The 23149-nt window shown below is 37.4% G+C and overlaps 1 protein-coding gene and 1 long non-coding RNA gene across 2 annotated transcripts in view; both read left to right on the top strand.

The window, feature by feature from the left end:
* LOC113068360 (cytosolic 5'-nucleotidase 3-like) overlaps positions 1-21477 on the top strand; it is a 36701-nt gene extending 15224 nt beyond the window's left edge. The window contains exons 7-10 of the mRNA XM_026241086.1: positions 18901-18990; positions 19071-19233; positions 20714-20914; positions 20993-21477. Coding sequence (XP_026096871.1) covers positions 18901-18990; positions 19071-19233; positions 20714-20914; positions 20993-21100 — 562 coding nt within the window. The 3' untranslated portion in view covers positions 21101-21477. The remainder of the gene's footprint in view (positions 1-18900; positions 18991-19070; positions 19234-20713; positions 20915-20992) is intronic.
* LOC113068363 (uncharacterized) lies at positions 5823-13207 on the top strand. Its single transcript, XR_003279528.1, has 4 exons — positions 5823-6316; positions 6576-6675; positions 7041-7151; positions 12191-13207. It is a non-coding gene; the product is annotated as an uncharacterized LOC113068363 (long non-coding RNA).
* Positions 21478-23149: the final 1672 nt, after the last annotated feature.

The following is a 23149-nucleotide window of genomic DNA, read 5'->3' as shown; positions in this document are numbered from 1 at the left end:
TCTCATTCAAAGCCATGGAGCGCCTGCATGTGGAGAAACAGTGTTTTCTGTCAATATGTGACCGGTTGAGAACGCTTGTAGAGTTTAAGCAGTGTGGAAATAGACACACAAGAGATTCTGTTAGAATGACTTTGGTCCCCAGTTAGATGGTGAATTATGACGTCTATTTGACTGATTTTGCCATGAGAAGCCTACTAAGTTTAATTCTATTTAGCCATTTTTTACATTATTTCTGAATGTAATAATGACATATGAGTTACACATATTATCTGTCTTTATACACAATTTTGACTATGTATATTAGTATATTACTTATATTACTAAAAATTACTTAAATTACTTTTGATTGTTCACTAGTAGTATTAATATGGTTTTATTTTTTTACCCTAAAATCTTTTTACAGTGTTTGTTGAATGGGTATTTTAGAGTTATGATCAACATTGGCGTTGCATGCACAGATAGTGAAGATGCTAGATGTAAGGTCAACCAGCATCACACTTGACCATCTAACAGGGGACCAGTGTGCTTTAGTTTAGTCACATCACTTCTACGCTCTAAAAACCCATAAGTTCTAAATACTCAATTTTTTTGTGGACACCAATTATCTAAAAAAAAAAAAAAAGAATAATTAAGCAACTCTAATTTTTTTATTTACTTATACATCATAATAATTACATGAATTAATTTAGTCAAGTCAAGCTAAAAAGCTTTTTTTTTTTTTTGCTTAATGTTTAAGTGCAGTGTACTTAAAACTGTTTATCATACATAATGTTTTTCATTTAGCAATTATTTTGGTACTTAATAAATTACAAATACTAACTAAAAAAAGAATCAAAAACTCAAAAAAATATTCAGCCTTTTTTAAACCGCACGTTATGTGTATTTCTGAATGTGAAACACTGGAAGATCATCTCATCACAGCTGCAGTGTTGCAGGACATTTCATTGTCCATGATAACACAATCAGCAGGAGAGGGGCTTGTGTCAGTCATGTCTCGCTCAATTCCTCCTGGAATAAGCACAGAGAGTAAACTTTATCGTCAGAGACTAAAGTAGACATTAATATGTAATGCCAACAGAGTGGGGAGAACTTTAACATCAGAACCCAGAAGAGTAATTCACCATGGGATCGTTCTAGAGCTGGGCGATATGGCCTAAAAAACAAACAAAAAAACTAATTTTTTCATTAAAAAAATCTGATTTACAATTTTAATTGATTTTCCCCCTACTTAAAATCAATATTCAGATGACAAAGAAGTAGTTCCAAAGCAGTTAAAATGTCATTCTTTATAATTTAACAGTCAAATTTAAAACTGAGACAAGATTATATATATATATATATATATATATATATATATATATATATATATATATATATATATATATATATATAAAGGCAGAATTACCTTAAAGCTGGAAAGACCTTATTGTTTTTATACTAGCCCATCATGCATCTAACCATCCACTCAGCGTTCAGAGCTGTTCAGATTAAACTGCAGCTCCACAGTGAGTCAGTGTCATGGACGGAGGACAGAGCAAGTGGAAATATATTTTCTAGGCTATATTTTCCATCTTGTAATGCCACAGGTTTAGGTTATTTATTGATTGATTTAAATATAAATTATTTGTAATAGAGCAGACACTGTCTAACCATGTCTACACCGAACGTGAGAGTTGTGCCGTGCCCCGCTGAGCTGAAAGTGTGTCTAGACTTGATGACATCACACTATAGTGTCACATCATCTGATCGTAGTGTCAGTATATTTGATCATAAACAGAACGAGCATCATTTCACTGATGGGGATCGTGTCACATCCAGTGTAGACAACATCAGACACAAATATTGAAGCAGTTATGTTCATTTTTGAAAAATGATGTTTTTAATAAATAGCTAAATAAGCAAAAAATAATAAAAATAAGCAAGCAAGCGCAAGTTTGGGGGTTTGATTCCCCGGGAACACATGATATGTAAAAATTGATAGCCTGAATGCACTGTAAGTCGCTTTGGATAAAATAAGAATAATTTAAATAAGAAAGTTTTAGGCTGTGAGTGTGTGCAGTTTACACTGTAGAAAATAAATAGAAGCATCGTCAAGTTATGTTTACCACAGGCATTATTTTATTCATAAATTGAAAAACTCCATTAAAAAAACATATGAAAATCTCAATGCAATGCACAGCTCTGACGTCATAATTCCACCACTCTTATTTCAGATCTATTATGGCACTTAATTCTTACATTTTATGTCCTAAAGAACATTTATTCTCACACATGTACACTGGGAAAGCATGAAGGGCTCCTTTCATGTTGACATCATGTAAAAAAAAAACTATAATAATAAAAAAACGGTGATAGAGGCAGTTAGTGTTTGTGATTTGCCCTCACATGAAGATCAGATGTTTAGAATCTCATGAATGTCTGTGAAATCCTGCAGGTCTCTGATATGGTGAAACCTAGAAAACCACAAAAGCGTAAAGTGTTTAACCGACAATGGAAAAGAGAAAGCCAAGTCTGTGTCCTGTTAAGTTCGGACACTTCACACAACTTGAAGTTACAGTACCTGAAGTGTTGAGGCTCTGTTATATTCAGCATCCAGCTCAGCCTGCAGTTTAAGAAAGATTTGTAAAGGTTTACTACAAGTTTGTACATTTCTTTTGTAATTTTAATATATTTCAATATTCATGTCTGTGTGTAAGCTTAAACCTAATTCTGGATTAGTACTCTTAGAAGCTAGTTGTTTAAAAACAGACCAAAAAACAAACACACGTTTACCAGGATATTTCCCCAAAAAAGCACTGTATGGCTAAGATGAGCATAGAAACATTTGACACCAAATGGTCTCAGCAATCGACTTGCTCATAATGCTTTTGAGAAACACAGTCCTGAACATCACAGTTAACATCAGTGACATTCAAATCGTTTAGTGACGAAATGCCAGCTAACGTTAAGATTAGTGCTCTTCTTTGACGTTTACATCATACTGTAAGCAGTGATGCTAAAATAGAATCCAAATCTGTGCGCATTCAAAAGCACTTGGGCGCTGTGTAAAAACAGCATTTCCCAAAAATAAAAACATCCCTTTATCGTGATATTCAATAAGACATTTTCACAATTGTTTTGATGTACTTACAAGTTGTTCCATAAGTTCGCTCCAGTCGCTTGTGATTATCCGCCGTGTTGAATGGATTCTTCTGAACGTCGATTAGAACAACAACGTGACGTCACTGAGTAAACTTAAAATTAAGAATTTAAATAGAAAACTCTACTCAAAACCCCACGTTAAGCCATACAAAAAATAAAACAATTCCTCATTCAGAAAATGTAATTTTTATAAGTTGCATCAATGATTTAAAAGACTTTAATTGCAGTGTTCTTAATCTTTTTACGTTAGTAGTACCGTGCAGGTTCAGACCTGTTGCTGTGTAAGTTTAGCATGTTCAGTTTAGTCTGTGTAGAAATGACCATGCAGTAGTGAACAAAATGGAGAACTTAACATTGAATCATACACACATATATATATATATGTATATATATATATATATATATATATATATATATATATATATATATATATATATATATATATATATATATATATATATATATATATATATATATATATATATCAGTATCTACAATGTGTATGATGGTCTTTCCCGGCTAGTGCATTATAAAAAAGTAAAATAAAATCTGATTATTTTTCAAGCTACATAATCTTAAAGCAGAACAATCCGAATCAAAGTGACTTGTTTTAAGGAATCCCCACACCCCCAGTTCCCCCAGCAGTGTCTGGTAAACTGATGGTCTCCTCTCTTCATATGCTAATAACACTAATGTCTCCACATTATCACCTGCCCTCTCACAGCGAGCAGATATTTGGACATACAAGCAAAGCCCAGAAAAGAAAGCAGGTCCATTTAAGTGTATTTTATAAATTAAATGATACAAATAGTATTTAATTATACCAGATATTAATTTATTATTATTAAATTTAGGTTGAAACTCAACATTTTAACAAAGAAGCTGTTTATATTTTAGGCATTGTATATTATTTTATTTTTAAATGCTAGATAAATGAAATAAGATCATAGCAGTAAGTCAGGGGAATACTTTTATTAAGTCAGGCATTTGTTGAACACACTGCTGGGTACGTTTACAGGTACTTAAAGAAAATACAGGAGACCTTCTTTCCCAAAACATGCACCAATCCGGTCTGTGGTCTGTGGTCTCTCAAACACTGGATAATATCAGTAAAAAAATATAATTTCCCTTAGGGCTTAAATGAACCTCATCATTTAAATATAGGTCAGGTTTGTCAAACACTATGTGTGGATGATGGACAATGCTCCATTAACACAGAGAACAAACTTGGCCAAAACATTGTTCACAAACTTCCTGACTCTGTCCACCTTTCCTCCAGTGGAGCCTCTGGTCGATTGAAGAAAGCATAATCTTCATTTGTTCAGTTCTTTCTTTAAGACACTGTTGGAAGAAAGGAAGGAGGTCACCCCAAACACTGGACCTGGGAGGACACACTGAGATTGGTGCCCATGGTTTCCCTTGCTTGCTTTCCACCACATCGAATGTAGCTGTCCCAACAATCCAGATTCTGCATGCAGCCGATAGAAAATATACAATACAAATGATTAATTATGGCTCAAATCTTTGGAGGTTCCATAATTGCTGAAAAATGTGTTTATAGGATGTTTATTTTATTGTTACATTTCCAGTCTTTAACATGGACTGCCAAAACTCACAGGTTTAAACGTTAAAGCTGATCCCTGAAACTGAAAGATATTCAAATCAATATACACTAACACTAAGAGGTTTACTTGTCTTGAAATGATATTGACATCTATTATTCTTGTTGATTGTGGCAATTCCATTTTTGGGAATATATATTTTTGTATTCAGAACATTTTATATTCAATATATATTGAGTAGCAACATACCTTTTTTTGAGGACTGAACTTTCTGATGAAGTGATATTCTTGTTTAGAGTGAACAATGTGAACTGCTGACTTGACTTTTCTTAAAAGAAAAAAGGAAAGACAGTTTTGTTAAACATGTTTAAACATAGTTGCAACATTTGTAGAATAAGTGATTAGAAAATGTAGAACTTACTCATGTTGTAGGATATGTTCTCCCTTCTAGCAGCCAGAATCATTTTAATAGTGAGTGAATGTTCTGTGATTATAAAGCAGCACTTCCTCCAGCTGGAGAGCGATTGGTTACATCAGGATATGATCACTGTCTGTATGATGCGGTCTGTATGGACGGTCATCTGTATGATCAGCTTCTGTATGACCAGTCATCAGCATGCTGGCCATTCTCTTATGCATTGCATCTCGACCTGACGAGTCACTCTATGTCTTATGTTTTTACTTAGGTTTAACTATTTCTGATGGCAAGATTGGCTCTTTTAGTGTTATTATCAACATTGTTGTTTCATAGATAAACAGAATATGAAATATTGATAAATGTAAAGGCAACCAAACAGGCGTCACAATTCACAGTCTCATTGGGGACCATTTTTTACACTTTCTCAATCCTTGACTCTTGGTCAGGAGCCCTTGGCGTAATTTTTTAGTTTGTCCATTTAGTGCAGTTTTTCCATGTGCAGGGTATTTCACTGGTTTCATTGAGATACCTTTGCATCAACAGACGCTGTGGACAGGGACATTTATCACGTCAGTTTTGATGTCTTTTATCTCAAACACAAATTCAGCTGTATTTTATGGTGACTGTGTTTATGGAGTGGAATTATTTTCAGCAATTAATACCTCAATGTTGAAACTTTTCACATAAACTTATTGTATGACTTCAGAAGACTTTGAATACAACACAAATAGTTTTTAATACTTTTATAATCTTTTTTTTTAAATCCCTGATTATTTTTCAAACTACATAATCTTAAAGCAAACCAATCCCGGTCAAAGTGACTTGTTTTAAAGAATCCCCACATCCCCCAATTCCCCCAGAAGCGTCTGGTAAACTGATTGTTCTCTCTTTTTATATGTTAATGGCACTAATGTCTCCACATTCCTGAGTATTATCACCTGGCCCTTCACAGCAACAGTATCCGGGCTGACTGAGTCTCATCCAATCACGGTCCAGATATCTGGGTGGGGTTGTATATATACTCTGTTTTCCTGACAGAATCTTCATTGATTTTTTTATTTTTTGTGAAATAAAATTCTAAAACCTTGAAGGACAAACTGCTTTTTGAGATTCCTACATTGCCTACAAGGGACCACATACAGCAAAGCCTACTAAGGCCATTTCTCATCTCGTTTTTCCATTCAAGACTGAAAAGGTAAGTTATACATTCTGAATTTAAATTCTGATAATATGTAAATAGTAGACTTAAAAAATAAATGTGTCAAAAATGCATGCAGACTGTTATAATTTGTATGTAGTCTCTTAGTAAATGTTAGTGCTGTTTAATCTCTATTTACTGAATATATTTGTTCATTTATTGATTGATTGATTTTTTTTGTGTGGTTGTTTCTTAAATATTGTTTTTCATTTTGGCAAATGCAGTGTATCCTAAAAAGATCTTGAATATTTCACAGGAAAATGAGACCCAGAAGAGTCTGTCCTGAAAAGTAAGCTTTGAAATTCATCGCATCTGGGAAAGATAAAGACATATTTCAGTCAAGAGTCAAGAGAAAGGTAAGATATCATTTAAGACTCGGTCTCCAATACTGTATGACTGCAAATATTAATTAAATACTTGGCATAGTAGCTTATGAATTTCAAGAAGTGTACTGTGCAATGTTATTACTTGTTCATAGTGTGCAGTGTGAAAAAATAACAACAGAAATTATAGATAATCAGTGGCTTGAATATTTAGTGTATTTTAATTTTGATGCACAGTTATAAAGATTGTAATGTACTGATAATCATACTTGATAAAATATTAAATATTGATAATCATTGGAACTCGAAAACAACTGGGACACATATTAAACTTGTATCATAAATGTATGTATTCTCTAAAGCTAATATGTGCGTTTGTATGTGTTTGTGAACAACAGATCGTTGATGAACAGAAAAGAGCACATTTGTGTGCATTTGTGACCACAAACATCACTACAGGAGAAGAAATGATGTTGGACTGCGGAGATCCTGACAGCTCATGGAGACAGGTACATTTCTATTTCAATTAGCTCATATTTCTGAGTTATTTCATGAATTGTTATTTATTTGTAGTAGTCAAACTTCCTTTGAGTTTTAATGTAAAATAATGGAATTAACCTGGCAAACTTGTTACAAGCAATTTTAAATCAGTTTGGTTTGGGATCAGTAAGATTTTTAAATGTCTTTAAAAGAATATTCTGCTCACCAAGTCTGCAAGTATTATCACAGTTTAAAGTAACAGCTCTCTCTATGTATATATATATAGGCAAGATATCTATAGATATCTCGATATAGGTCTATTCAGTTTATTTTAAATAAATGCTGTAATTTTGACCTTTATTTTCATTGAATATCCTAAAAAGTACTATATATCACAGTTTCCACAAAACTATGAAGCAGGAAAAGATGCTTTCAACACTGATAATATAAGAATCCTTATTAATGATTGAGGACCAATAATAATTGATCATAAAAGAACATCAATTGTGCTAATTTAAATGATTTCTGAAGATCATTTGACACTGAAGAGTGGAGTAATGATGCTGACATATTTCACAATTTTAAATTCATTTTACAATATTTCTGATCAGGTAAATGCAGCCTTGATTAGCAGAAAAGTCTTCTTTTAAAAACATTAAACCAGTCTTCCTGATCCCAGACTCACTGGTCAGGTGTTGTTCCTGTGAGAGGTGTGATGTTTGTGGGGGAGAGAGAGAGCGTGAACAGGGCACATAGCACTACAACACAATAGAGATTATTGATCAAAGTGAAGAAAAAACAATCCGCATTGGTATGGTCTTTACTATATTTCATAAAATAGTAGCACTTTCCCATAATATGTCATTGGTTAACACTAGTTAACATGAAAATCACTTTTAAAGTGTTTATTAATGTTAGTAATGTCACGCTGCCAGTCTTTGTTTTCCTGGGTGTTCCCTAATGAGCTCACTTCCCCTTAGGCACTTCACCATAGGCACTTTAATTCCGCTAGTCTGGTTGTGTCTTCACAGTAATTGCACTCCAATTAGAATCGCACAGGTGTTGACAATACTCTGTCATTAGTTTCCCTATATAGAGCTGTCTTTCTCTGTTGTCTTCATGGAGTCCTTACCCTATGTGTCTCATGCTCTCGTTCCCCCGAGACTTCCTCTACCTTCTCATTCTTCCGAGTTCCCCGTTTCATCCGGTTCCCTCTTTTGGTTACGTTTGTCTCTCATGACTGTTTATTTTTGTAGTTACCCCTCTGTTTAAATAAAAACCCTTACCTGCATTTGGATCTACCCTCTCTTTGTGTTTTCCCAAACCCAACCGTGACAGAAGGACTCCATCATGCCTAGATCCAGCGGTGTGAGATTTCGAATCGGTTCCCCAGCCACCATGGAGGAACGGAGGGGGAGAGTCCGGAACTTAACCACCCTTCATCAAGAGGGAAGGGAGGTGGGTGGCCTGGCGCAATTGTTTTGGACTTTGGCAGTCGGGTTAGGTTACAATGATGCAGCACTAAAGGATTGGTTTAATAATTGCCTGGATGATCCTTTACCTCAATGGGAGATGAAGGGGTTAGAGATCCTGGACTTTTGGGGGTTTACCAATTACCTGCACCATCGTGCTCAGTGGAATGCAACAACCACACCAGAGTTTCCAGACAAGGCTGCCAGCTCAGCCCCACAACCCAAGATGGCCACCAGCCCAGCCCCACAACCCAAGATGGCCACCAGCCCAGCCCCACAGCCCAAGATGGCCGCCAGCCCAGCACCACAGCACAAGATGGCCGACTCAACGCCACCGACTCTCCATCGTAGAGGGCGGAGGAGGAGACAGGCAGCTACTGTTCCTCAGGACCCGGAGAACGTTCCCGAGCGGGCGGCTGCCGTCCATGAGGCAGTTCCCGAGGCGGTGCCCGATGCTGTTCCCGAGGCGGTGCCCGATGCTGTTCCCGAGGCGGTGCCCGCTAATGTTCCGGAGGCCGAGGCGGTGCCCGATGCAGTCTCCGAGGCGGTGCCCGATGCAGTTCCCGAGGCGGTGCCCGATGCTGTTTCCGAGGCCGAGGCTGTTCCCGAGAAGGTGCTCGATGCTGTTCGAGAGGCCGAGGCAATGCCCGATGCTGTTCCCGATGTGGTGCCCGCTGCGGTTCCGGAGGCCGAGGCGGTACCCGCTGCTGTTCCGGAGGCCGAGGCGGTGGCCGAGGCCGTTCCCGATGCGGTTCCCGTTGCTGTTCTGGAGGCCGAGGCGGTGCCCGCTGCTGTTCCGGAGGCCGAGGCGGTGACCGAAGCCGTTCCCGATGCGGTTCCCGTTGCTGTTCCGGAGGCCGAGGCGGTGCCCGATGCTGTTCCCGAGGCGGTGCCCGATGCAGTTTCCGAGGCGGTGCCCGAGGCAGTTCCCGAGGCGGTGCCCGAGGCAGTTCCCGAGGCGGTGCCCGATGCTGTTCCCGAGGCGGTGCCCGAGGCAGTTCCCGAGGCGGTGCCCGAGGCAGTTCCCGAGGCGGTGCCCGAGGCAGTTCCCGAGGCGGTGCCCGAGGCAGTTCCCGAGGCGGTGCCCGAGGCAGTTCCCGAGGCGGTGCCCGATGCTGTTCCCGAGGCGGTGCCCGATGCTGTTCCCGAGGCAGTGCCCGATGCTGTTCCCGAGGCGGTGACCGATGCTGTTCCCGAGGCGGTGCCCGATGCTGTTCCCGAGGCGGTGCCCGATGCAGTTCCCGAGGCGGTGCCCGATGCAGTTCCCGAGGCGGTGCTCGATGCAGTTCCCGAGGCGGTGCTCGATGTTGTTCCCGAGGCGGTGCTCGATGCTGTTCCCGAGGCGGTGCCCGATGCAGTTCCCGAGGCGGTGCCCGATGCAGTTCCCGAGGCGGTGCCCGATGCAGTTCCCGAGGCGGTGCCCGATGCTGTTCCCGAGGCGGTGCCCGATGCAGTTCCCGAGGCGGTGCCCGATGCTGTTCCCGAGGCGGTGCCCGATGCTGTTCCCGAGGCGGTGCCCGATGCTGTTCCCGAGGCGGTGCCCGATGCAGTTCCCGAGGCGGTGCCCGATGCAGTTCCCGAGGTGGTGCTCGATGCAGTTCCCGAGGCGGTGCCCGATACAGTTCCCGAGGCGGTGACCACAAGACCGTGGTGGTCTTCTACTCCGCCCTGGGGGACTCTGGCGGTGACCACGAGGACGTGGTGGTCGTCCGCTCCACCCTGGGGGACTCGGGCGGTGACCACGAGGACGTGGTGGTCGTCCGCTCAGCTCTGGGGGACTCCGGCGGTGACCATGAGGACGTGGTGGTCTTCTGCTCCGCCCTGGTGGACTCCGGCCTCGACCACAAAGACGTGGTGGTCTTCCGCTCCGCCCTGGAGGGCTTTGACTTTGACCACAAGGCCGTGGTGGTCTTCCGCTCCGCCCTGGTGGACTCCGGCCTCGACCACAAAGATGTGGTGGTCATCTGCTCCGTCCTGGTGGACGCCTCAACATGCCTTTCATGGACTTATGTTTTGTGTTTTTTGAGTTCTGTTTCTGTCTGTTCCTTTTAGTTTAGTCTGGCCCTCCTTCCCTCCCCCTGAGCCTCCACCTGTCCGCCTCCCTCCTGGACTCCTTGTTTTGTGTTGCACCTTTCCATTCCTCCTGGTTGCTCCTGTCCCTGTTTTCTGTCCCTCCGTCCCTCCCCCTGGTCCGCCGCCGTTCCACCTCCCTCCTGCCTCTTTTTCTGTTGGGGTTTTCCTGGGTTTAGGTGGAGCATCTGGTAGCTGCTCCGTAGGGAGGGGGTAATGTCACGCTGCCAGTCTTTGTTTTCCTGGGTGTTCCCTAATGAGCTCACTTCCCCTTAGGCACTTCACCATAGGCACTTTAATTCCGCTAGTCTGGTTGTGTCTTCACAGTAATTGCACTCCAATTAGAATCGCACAGGTGTTGACAATACTCTGTCATTAGTTTCCCTATATAGAGCTGTCTTTCTCTGTTGTCTTCATGGAGTCCTTACCCTATGTGTCTCATGCTCTCGTTCCCCCGAGACTTCCTCTACCTTCTCATTCTTCCGAGTTCCCCGTTTCATCCGGTTCCCTCTTTTGGTTACGTTTGTCTCTCATGACTGTTTATTTTTGTAGTTACCCCTCTGTTTAAATAAAAACCCTTACCTGCATTTGGATCTACCCTCTCTTTGTGTTTTCCCAAACCCAACCGTGACAAGTAAACATTACTTTCATCATTAACAAATACAATGTTTGATTTTAATAATGTATTAATAAATATTATTTAATGGAGCTGAGCTAACATTAACAAAAAATAAACAGTTGTATTTTTTTTATGTTAACAAAGCTTAAATATTTAAACAAATGTATTTCTCATTGTTAGTTAATGTGTCCTGTCCATCGCTCAGTGTTTTTAAATCAAACTTAAAGACTCATTTTTACACCCTTGCATTTGAGTGTTGCGGTGTACGGTTCTTTTGATGTATGTTTTTAATTTTTTAAAATGTGTATATATACATATTTTTTTATTTTAATTTTTGATCTCTGTCGCTTTTAAAGTAACATTTTCTTGTAAAGCAGTTGGATCAATGATGGTTGTGTTAATGTTGTGCTTTATAAATAGAAATTGACTTGACCTGACTTACTGCAAAGTGAAACTTTACACTTAAACTCTTTATTTTTAGGGAATAATGAATTAGTAATCCAGAATAATGCATTAGTTAATCAATAATTATTGGCTTATTCTCGTCAATAAACTTGAATATCACTTAGTAAGAGCCACTCAATAATTGTGAAAAAGTTAATAATTAATTACTGGTTTGTTTATTCTTAACTAATGCACAATTCTGGATCCTTAAAATGTTAGGTTAATCACTAATTACTAGTGTGTTATTACATGAATTACATCTTTTAATTTGGGTCTGGGTTTGAGTATAAAAGGGGATGCAAGTAAACAAGTTTAATGTATGCAATGATAAAATCAGTTTTACAAAAAAAGAGCACTTGTTGAATTGTTCTGCATGTCACTTTCAGCGTTCATAACAATATAATTATTAATTGTATGGTGGCCATTACTAGAGATTGTTATAAATGAATCTTCTATATTACAGGTAGCAGGATGTTTGGTCCATTACAGACGGATGGACAACACCCTCATCAGACAACTACACCCTACACCCAGGATCCACTTGGTCTGTCTCTACATGTCAGAACGAGTAACTTCAGTCTTCAATGGGATGAAAGACTAAACATATCTTAAGCAGAATGATGAGCAAATCAGTGGAAGAGCGTCCTACTATTGAGGAAAGCCTTCAGGAAGTCAAAACTATGTGCAAAGACTTATTGTAGAGTTTACAATAAGCATTAAAATGATTGGATATAAGTATTAGTGTGAATTTACAGGTTTGATCACCAGTCTTATCAAATATCAACCACAAACAGCTACAGCTCAGGAAAGACTTCAGCCTTCAGTCTTGGACACATCAGTAAATCACTAGTGCCATTAAATCATTCACCATAAACAATACACAAGATCTAAAGATCATTGTCTTTTCATGTTTTCAACTTTGTGAAGTATGTATTACTGACATTACATTTTTTTTAATTCATTCATATATTTATTCACTATATATATTTTTTATCTTTTAATTTTGTTAAATAGCAAGAGCCAGAAAGCCCTGGTCAGAAACAGAGAGGAAAGTCATAGAACACTGTTTCAAGATCTACTTGGAGGAAATGAAGGCTTCTGGAAAAGTGGACTATGAAAGATGCATAAATGCAAACAGGATTCTAAAGGATAATGGAAGAGACTGGAAAACAGTTAAATACTTTGTGCTCAACAGAATAATTTCAGTTAAGAGAAGTTTGGGTGAACAGTACTGAGCCCATAAACCCTGAGAGCGTGCGATGTGGAGTATCAGTGTTGAGTCCTAACTGTGCCGTGACACTGAAGGTCCATGTACATGCAGCATCAGTGCGTCATAGCATTGAAATGATTGACTACAGCTGTTTTCAGCTCCTGTTTGGGACTCTGTTTTAGACCTGTTATAACTTTGATGTAAGCCACTGTAATTTTGAACTATTTAATTTTTTTTTTAAATAAACAAATTTTATTATTTTCATTTTGATTTGTTGTTTTACTTTTCTTGGGAATGTTGATAATAAAAATGGAGCCCCTAAATCAAGTGCTGCTCTGAAAAATGTCAGTGTGTTAAACGACTAAAGTGCCAATGCTTAAAGTATTTTATTGTAGCTGTCCATACAACACCTGACACTAACACACATGTGGAGGTCAAAACTCAAAAATATATATTGATTGTTGCATTGAGAATTTTCAGTTGGTTCTACAAATGTGCAAATGTTAAAAGAAAGACATTCAGTTCATCTAATTTACTGGAGCCAACTGAAGATTTTAATGCAGTAAAAAAAAAAAAAAAAAAAAAGCACACTGGTCCCCTGTTAGATGGTGAAGTGTGACGCCTGATCGGCTGACCTTACATTTAACAATATTTCCCATTCTCACCATCTCTGAATGCTATGGCAAGGATGATAATATAATGTTACAATATATGTTGATTGTAACACTGATTTAGAAATTTAGCCAAGTGAATATTTTCAGTCAACATGAAATCTTCAAGAAATGTCAAAGCAACCAAAGAGATGTCGCAGTTTACCATTTAACAGGGGACCTAAGTGTTCAGATCAACATTAGCACTATCTATCTATCTATCTATCTATCTATCTATCTATCTATCTATCTATCTATCTATCTATCTATCTATCTATCTATCTATCATCTATCTATCTATTAAAAAAAAAAAAATTCCCATTTAGCCTCCAAGATCAAACCGGTCCCCAGTTAGATGGTAAAGCATGACGTGATCTGTTTGGTTGCCTTTACATTTAACAAATTACTTTTATTTATTTATTTATTTCTGAATATAATGGCAATGCTGATAATACCCTAAAAATAGAGCCTCTGAAAAATGTCAGTGTTAAACAGCTAAAGTAGCCTGGTTAAAAGATATTTTACTGAACTCAACTGAAATTTTTCAATGCAGCAAGCTAACATATAATATTGTTTAAGTTAACATATAATATTGTTTAAGTTAACATATAATATTGTTTAAGTTAACATATAATATTGTTTAAGTTAACATATAATATTGTTTCTTAAGTTAACATATAATATTGTTTCTTAAGTTAACATATAATGTTGTTTTTTAACTTAACATATAATATTGTTTCTTAAGTTAACATATAATGTTGTTTCTTAAGTTAACATATAATATTGTTTCTTAAGTTAACATATAATGTTGTTTTTTAACTTAACATATAATATTGTTTCTTAAGTTAACACATAATGTTGTTTCTTAAGTTTTAACATATAATTTTGTTTCTTAAGTTAACATATAATGTTGTTTCTTAACTTAACATATAATGTTAATGTGTCTGTGATGTAAGAAGAGGTGATTCAGTCTAACAGGCGTCACACGTCACCATCTAACTGGGGACCAAACTCATTTTATCTAACACAAGCACTCTTTACTGTCAGAAGTATTGACATGCAATTGTTATCTTAAAGAGCTCTTTCTGCTCTTTTTAACCCATACATTTGTTTTGTTGATGTAAATTAAACAAACTAATAATGCTTTACTTGAGAAATTAATGTAATTATTTTTCTTCTCGCCTTTTATTGTTTGATTAGCATTAATGCCAACACTTAACTCAAGCCACAAGACAAGATTTTTACAGATAAAAAAAAGGAATCTCAGTGACCAACTACTGGTCTAAAAATATTTGACTGGAAAAATCATCTTGTAATCAATATAATTTCAGTTCTACTTTCTGAGTATGAATTATCATATGCAGTAAAAACAACACTCAAGCTCTGTAAAAGGTTTTGTTCAACTTCCTGGATTCTCTCCTGCATGATTTTATGTGAGTCTCTTTAGACATTGGAACCGTTCATGAATTATGAGCTTCTAGAATTGGGATCACAATGTGTCAGTCATCACCGATGAGACGTTGAGAGTGAATGACTGAAAGTGAACTCCTTTTCACAAACTGAACATACAAATAAACACATAACAAATAACATAATAGTCGTATTACGTAGAAACAATAAGTGCTTTCTATATATTCATAGTGCAAATATTTCAAGCAAGACAGATCTATAGACAACTACAAAACCTGTCATACCCTACATACTAATGATATGTTATGAAGCCTAGTTTGCACGCATCAGGGAGACACTCTCAAAATGCGGGGTATTAAAATTACTTTTAAATACGCGTACATGTTTCGATTTAATGATCGCGGGAACACTCAACGGTGCTGAGGGTAGATTATACATTACAAGACATTCATTTTGTCAGACACTCTACAACGAATCCTCCTTTGATGTTTCTTATCGGCCAATGAGGGTCATTTATGTTTGTGTTGAACAGAAAAAAGTCAAATAATAAAAACAATTCCACACAGGCTAAACTGTACATACTAAACATACACAGCAACAGGTCTGTGCATGTAGTGGTGATTTCTCTAGAGTAAAGCACACTGGTCCCCTGTTAGATGGTGAAGTGTGACGCCTGATCAGCTGACCTTACATTTAACAATATTTCACATTCTCACCATCTCTGAATGCTATGGCAAGGATGATAATATAATGTTACAATATATGTTGATTGTAACACTGATTTAGAAATTTGGCCAAGTGAATATTTTCAAAGTTAACATGAAATTGGCAAGAAATGTCAAAGCAACCAAAGAGATGTCGCAGTTTACCATTTAACAGGGGACCTAAGTGTTCAGATCAACATTAGCACTATCTATCTATCTATCTGTTCTATCTATCTATCTATCTATCTATCTATCTATCTATCTATTAAAAAAAAAAAAAATTCCCATTTAGCCTCCAAGATCAAACCGGTCCCCAGTTAGATGGTGAAGCATGACGTGATCTGTTTGGTTGCCTTTACATTTAACAAATTACTTTTATTTATTTATTTATTTCTGAATATAATGGCAATGCTGATAATACCCTAAAAATAGAGCCTCTGAAAAATGTCAGTGTTAAACAGCTAAAGTAGCCTGGTTAAAAGATATTTTACTGAACTCAACTGAAATTTTTCAATGCAGCAAGCTAACATATAATATTGTTTCTTAAGTTAACATATAATATTGTTTCTTAAGTTAACATATAATATTGTTTCTTAACTTAACATATAATATTGTTTCTTAAGTTAACATATAATGTTGTTTTTTAACTTAACATATAATGTTAATGTGTCTGTGATGTAAGAAGAGGTGATTCAGTCTAACAGGCGTCACACGTCACCATCTAACTGGGGACCAAACTCATTTTATCTAACACATGCACTCTTTACTGTCAGAAGTATTGACATGCAATTGTTACTTTAAAGAGCTCTTCATTTTACTTTATTTTTGCTATCGTCAAATTAACTATAGTGTCTTGTTTGTTTTGTCTTAATATTTTTTGGTTTGACTGAAACAAATATATATATATATCTGTGTGATTGCATTCATATATTGAGAAGTGCATTTGTATTAGTGTCAAGCCCAGAAAATATCTGCACCTCATACTAATTTATTAAACATTTTGGATTTCTATCAGAATATTTCTTCAATGGTGATATAGTGTGAATGTTTCAAAGTTTAGAGTTGCATTTAAATATAGTTAGATTGTAAAGAAACACTTGGTACAATTGCCCTAATGTTTCCACACACAGTTGCATTGCAGTCTATGGAGGTCCTCTGTTGGATAGGTAGACGTCACTCAGGACCCCACTTGGCATGTTTTTTTTTTTAAATAAAAATGCATTTTTTCAGTTATATTATGAAAAAAGACCTCAAATGAAAATTTTGTATGTAATTTTTGTTTCTTAAAAATGACCAGAAACACTGGTCCCCTCTTGGTCAGTGTAGAGCGATAGTCCCCTCTTAGTAACATAGACGTGTATGTGTGTGTGTGTGTGTGTGAGTAGTAGTAGTAGAGCACACATTCCCAGAGACGTGTATAACAACACCTTCAGGGCTGCTGCTGGTCAAATGTGTGTCCTGAGCAGGATTGTATTGTTGTGCCCCCCTTCATCAAATATGATGATGAAAAAACACCTACTAAAGGGGTGAAAATAGAACTTTAATCAAATAAAAAAGCAAAATTACTAAATTGTATTATTTACAAATCACAGTTGTAGCTCTCGACATTTACCTGTGGCTATAACTTTATTATGACTCTAATTTATTTTATAGTCTCAAGCATTCAGAAATCATGCAAAAGGAAATTAAGCAGTTTTACTATGATAAAACCATGGTTTATTTTTGTAAGGGTTGTGATGTGCATTTTTTTTGTTGAAGAAATTATAAAGTGTGTCATCTATAGCAAAAAGGTGGCCAAAAATGAAAGATTATTATTTTTTTTTACTTTCTTTTAGTTTTATTTTCTCTGCTCCGGATTGCTGATGTCCTTTACCTGGGCATAGATGTTCATCCATCAATTATGAACATTCAGCCGCAAACATGAGGCCCATGCAGCTGTGAGCGCGGATGAGAGATTTTTTTTTATAAAACATCATCCTTCACATCGGCTTTATCAGCACAAGTGAGGCGCGGTCACGCTGAATGCAACAAATTTTGTACAAGGAGCAGTGTAACTTTTTATTTGTTTCTTTAAAGGTATTTGTTTTTGATAATGAACAGGCTTCAATATAGCAAAAAAAAAAGGCCGTCGTAAGGCCATCGCAGCGATGTTCATACCAACACTGACAGCAAGACATTATTAAATTTTGCTTTGCAAAATAATTAAAACTGTAAAGATTTTGCAAAATAAAGAAAAATACTCTCTACCATTTCGTTTTCCTTTCCGAAAACTTTGGAACTCCTATGTCACAATGAACTGTAATTTAACACATTTTTTCTTTCATTTCAAGTCGAACATCATTAGCGCCGGCATGAATAACAATCTTACTGTATTTACGTTTAGCATTAGCCAGCACTTGTAAATTAGCCAAGATGTCAGGCGCTCTGGCTCCCGGTAAACATTTGACTATGGTGGCTGGTGTCTCTATATTCACGTTCCGTACAATAGAATCACCAATAACTAGAGCACTTTCATCAGGTTTCTCAGTGGGTGCATCACTGAGTGGGGAGAACCTGTTTAATGTTTTGATCGGAACAGAAGAGCGGTGTTTTGACCCACGACTACGCTGCCTCACCGTCACCCAGTTGCCCTGCTGCAGGGGCTCTGCTGGAACCGGACAATAGTCAGACTAATACGTAAGCTTCTCAACTAATTTGTAAAACTAAATCCATTACACACACAAACATACACAAGTATCAGGAGAGCGGAGCAAACACATCCACAGTGGACACCTCGGTCAGAATTCTGTCATGTCAAATGTGAGCAGTTATTTGCATTGCATTGTGACATAGTCAGAATAGTCAATTGTCAATGCGGTTGTCAATCACAAACTCCAACGGTTTGAACAGCAAAAAAAAAAGAAAAACAAAGTCTCAAGTTCTCATACACTGTAAGGTTGCATCAAGCAAAAAATTAACAACAACAAAAACCTAACAAATGTGACCTACCTTACACTGTGACCTGAACCATTTGCATTTTATTTTTGTTTGTTGTATCTTTTCAGTAATGCTGTGTTTGTATCTTTTTGCCTTATTGTATTTACACCAATCGCAGGTTATCAATCATTCATTATTCTTAGCTGTGTGTGTGTGTGTGTGTGTGTGTGTGTGTGTGTGCGTGTGCGTGTGCGCATGTGTGTGTGTGTGTGTGTGTGTGCAGGTGGACCAAAGCTCATGAGCTCCTCGTGCAGCAGAAGATCAGTCAGGATAATTTGGCTGTAATTGTGAGAGAGTCTGAAGCCATGCTGAGGTCAGATCTTTACCAAAACGATCAAGCTTTTGTATTGTAGTGGGAGATATCACATATAATACTGATGATGTGTTTGTCAGGGATGGCTACCAGCAGTTCTTTGATCATCTCCATCAGATGTCTGTTCCTCTGCTGATCTTCTCTGCTGGAATTGGGGATGTGTTAGAGGAAGTGATCAGACAAGCTGGTGTGTTTCATCCAAATGTTAAAGTCTTCTCCAATTACATGGACTTCGACGAGTCTGTAAGTTTCTTTTCAATCTTTTCTCATGTGTTTGTCAAAATAATTCACTGACAACATTTTTTTTACTATGATCTAATGAACGCTTAATTAATGGGTTTGACGTGTACAGGGGAAAAGTACACATGATATAATAACACTATAACTATAACACGTTACAGCATACAGCACTGAAGTTCAGTAGTAGCATGAGCGCAGTACTCTGATAAACGTCTCCTCTTATAACGACATCACTCCGTTAAGGGACAGCCATTTGCCGTTCTTCAAAAGCCACACATGCAGACTCACTGTATAAAAATGGTGTATATATATACACCTCAAACTAGAGGTGTAACGGTTTGAGTTTCACAGGATTTTGCAGATTTTTGGCTTCATTTACATTTATGCATTTGGCAGACACTTTTATGCAAAGCAACATACAGTGCATTCAGGTTATACATTTTATGTAATTAATAATTTTTTTATCAGTATGTGTGTTCCATGGGAATTGAACCCACAACCTTCTGTGCTGCTGAAACAATGCTCTACCACTGAGCCACAGGAACACATCCCAGTTTGGGTCGTTATTTGGTTGGGGGTAGGCTGTTCTTAACATGGTATTAGACATATTCACAAGAATATTCTACTAGTTGTTTACAAATACATTAAAAAAATAAAACATTTGAATTACTAAATAAACATTTTAACTAAAATTCTTGTTACTCCCAGGGCTAATTTATTAAAGAACAAATATTTCAAATGTATAATTGTATGCTGTACAAAAAAAAAAAAAATGTGTGGAATTAGTTTTTTATAAGGAACAGGTCAAAAGGTAAAGAGGGAGTCTGGTTTGCTCTGTCATGGGTGGGAAAAATAATCACCCCTCAAGTTTTTAATAGTGCCAGTCCCGAAACTCACTGAATAAGTGTATAATTGAACAGTTTACTCTTGGAGCCATTTAGAGCCCAGTAACTCTTGGAAATAAACCATATAAATGAAGATACACAAAGACATTTGTTAAACTACAATCTAAGACTACAGACTTTGATACTTCTTGAGTTACAGGTATACAAACTTTGGAGAAGAAAAGAGAGAGAAAAAATGTTCCCTATCTTCTAATGGTCACCACTGGCATATACTGACACAAGAATTGTTAAAGTCAAAAGTTTTAACTAACAGACCTACTAAGATCACTGTAAAAATAACATAATAATGCTTCCATCTTTCTGAAGTCATTTTTACCCCTGTAATTTGGCTATAACAATATCATTATTAACAATAATAAACATTATGATCCAAACAGCCGCAGTCCAGTTCTGGACTAGGAGGAGACGGGAAAAGGGTCACACAGGCAAGGGTCAGAGTCCTGTGCAGTCCACAAAAAGCCAAATCCAGTTCGTAGAATGAGATCAAACAGGACCGGCAGATAGTCAGAACGGCAATAGCTTGCCCAGCTATATTTACGACTAACTGAAAGTTATTGGTTTAACTATTGGGCTTGCAGGGTGTTTTGCGGGCATTTAAAGGAGAGCTGATTCATATCTACAACAAACGAGAAGGAGCTCTGCTCAATACTGAGCACTTCAAGGAACTGCAGAGCCGCTGTAATGTCCTCCTGCTCGGAGACTCTCTTGGGGATCTCAACATGTCTGATGGAGTCATGGACTTAGAAAACATCCTGAAGATCGGATACCTCAATGATAAGGTAAATCCACAGTAAAAGCAGGACAGCACATGAAAAAAGGGAAAGAAGCACTAATAAATGTCTTTGTTTTTACCCGAGGTGGATGAGAGGAGAGAGTCATACTTAAACTCCTATGATATCATTTTGGAGAAAGATGAAACCATGGATGTTCCTAATGCCATCTTACTGTACATCACAGGACAATGAACTTAGAGCTTCGATCTCCAACATAATGATGGACTCAGTCACGGTCTTTTCTATTGGTTTAGATATTGTTGTTTTTCTACCTTGACAACTTCTGGTGTTCATTTTGTACTATTATCTGCATTTTCTATATATTTCCTTCTGTGCACCTAAAAGGGACCAATTTGTTATCTCCAATTTAGTTCTACACTCCTTACTTTCACTGACGGTCAAACAAGTATTTTAAGTATTTAAGTGACGGTGTCATGATGTTAATTGTGTATTTACAGTCAGTTCATTATGTGAAGGTGACCTTTTTGTATTTACCATAACCATGTCTTGTCTTAATAACTGAAAAATAAAAGAATAAACCCTAAAAGTCAAGTACTATTTATAATTTATATTTGTCAAAATGTATAAAGTAATTTTTTTTTCTTAGATTCCATTAACAGATTCTTAGTTTCTTAGAAACTCATTTAGATGGCTAGCGTCTGCAATCTTATTCTTCAATGTGATTCAATAATGATATCAAACATTTATTCTGTTTCTCTTTTTTTTCAAATCATTTATTGGAGCTGAAACCATGAACAAAAATCAACAGGCAACATAAAAACTCTTTAAAGGGGGGGTGAAATGCTATTTCATGCATACTGAGTTTTTTACACTGTTAAAGAGTTGGATTCCCATGCTAAACATGGACAAAGTTTCAAAAATTAAGTTGTACGTTTGAAGGAGTGTTTCTGTTCCCAAAATACTCCTTCCGGTTTGTCACAAGTTTGGGAAAGTTTTTTTCGAGTATGGCTCTGTGTGACGTTAGATGGAGCAGAATTTCCTTATATGGGTCCTGAGGCACTTCTGCCGGAAGAGCGCGCTCCCGTATAGCAGAGCACTGAGAGCACAACAGACTTCACTGATCAGAGCGAGAGCGTCGCCAAATGTCACAAAAGAAGTGTGTTTTTGGTTGCCAGGGCAAGACAACCCTGCACAGATTACCAAAAGAGAAACAGCATTAAGGGACCAGTGGATGGAGTTTATTTTTACAGAGCATCAACGGAGTTGTGCAAGTGTTTGTGTTTGTTCCCTGCATTTCCCAACGAAAAAGGGTCACGATCGTTTGTTGGAACCGCAGGCGGTGAGTAAAACTGCTTAAAATATCTCTGTGTTGTTAACTTAGCTATCCGCGCTGATTCTGGATCATAAATAAACGGCTGAATCTGACTGTAAGCCATGGTTTGTTTTGGATGATGGTTTTTTCCTCACGGTAATGTCACAGCTTCCAGACGATCTCAACACAAAAGCCTACTGGCGCTCGTGATTCTTTAGCTCCGCCCACACGTCACGCCTCCATTAGTTAATGCACTGTGAATTACATGAACTAACAATGAATAACTGTATTTTCATTAACTAACATTAACGGAGATGAATGAATACAGTAATAAATGTATTATTCATTGTTTGTTCATGTTAATTAATACATTAACTAACATTAACTAATGGAACCTTATTCTAAAGTGTTACCGGAAAAAATAATGTATGTCATAATCTTCAAAATTTTAATTCTCTCTCTCTCTCTCTCTCTCTCTCTCTCTCTCTCACACACACACACACAAACACACACACACAATTAAACATTTTGCCAAAGACTTTCTGTATGTATAAAAATAAAAATAAAAATATGTATTTTGCTTTATACGTATGCGAAGGAGCTTGTTTGTTTGTCACAGCACAGACGGCTGTGAAGTTTAGATGAAGTTAATGTATCTGTAATTCAAGAACTGAGCCCTTCAATACCATTACGCATGTTATGCTTCATTTAAAAAAGTGTGTGTAAACACAAATGCTGTTTTCACATATGGAGCAAATCTAACCATGACCATGCTACGGTCGTAAACCTTACACATACCTCTGCTTGTTTCAGACACAGAAAAGACATTTTTCGGGGCCTCTGTTTAACGGTTCAAAATATACCTATATTAAAAAGCAAAATATAATCACCTATATATCCAACAGCTGTAATTGTATTTTATATATTTTATGTTAAAAGTATATTCACTATCCATATCACGTATCGGT

Source organism: Carassius auratus, linkage group LG44F, assembly GCF_003368295.1.
Source record: "Carassius auratus strain Wakin linkage group LG44F, ASM336829v1, whole genome shotgun sequence".
Lineage (NCBI taxonomy): Eukaryota > Metazoa > Chordata > Actinopteri > Cypriniformes > Cyprinidae > Carassius > Carassius auratus.
This window is presented reverse-complemented; position numbering and strand designations above follow the sequence as displayed.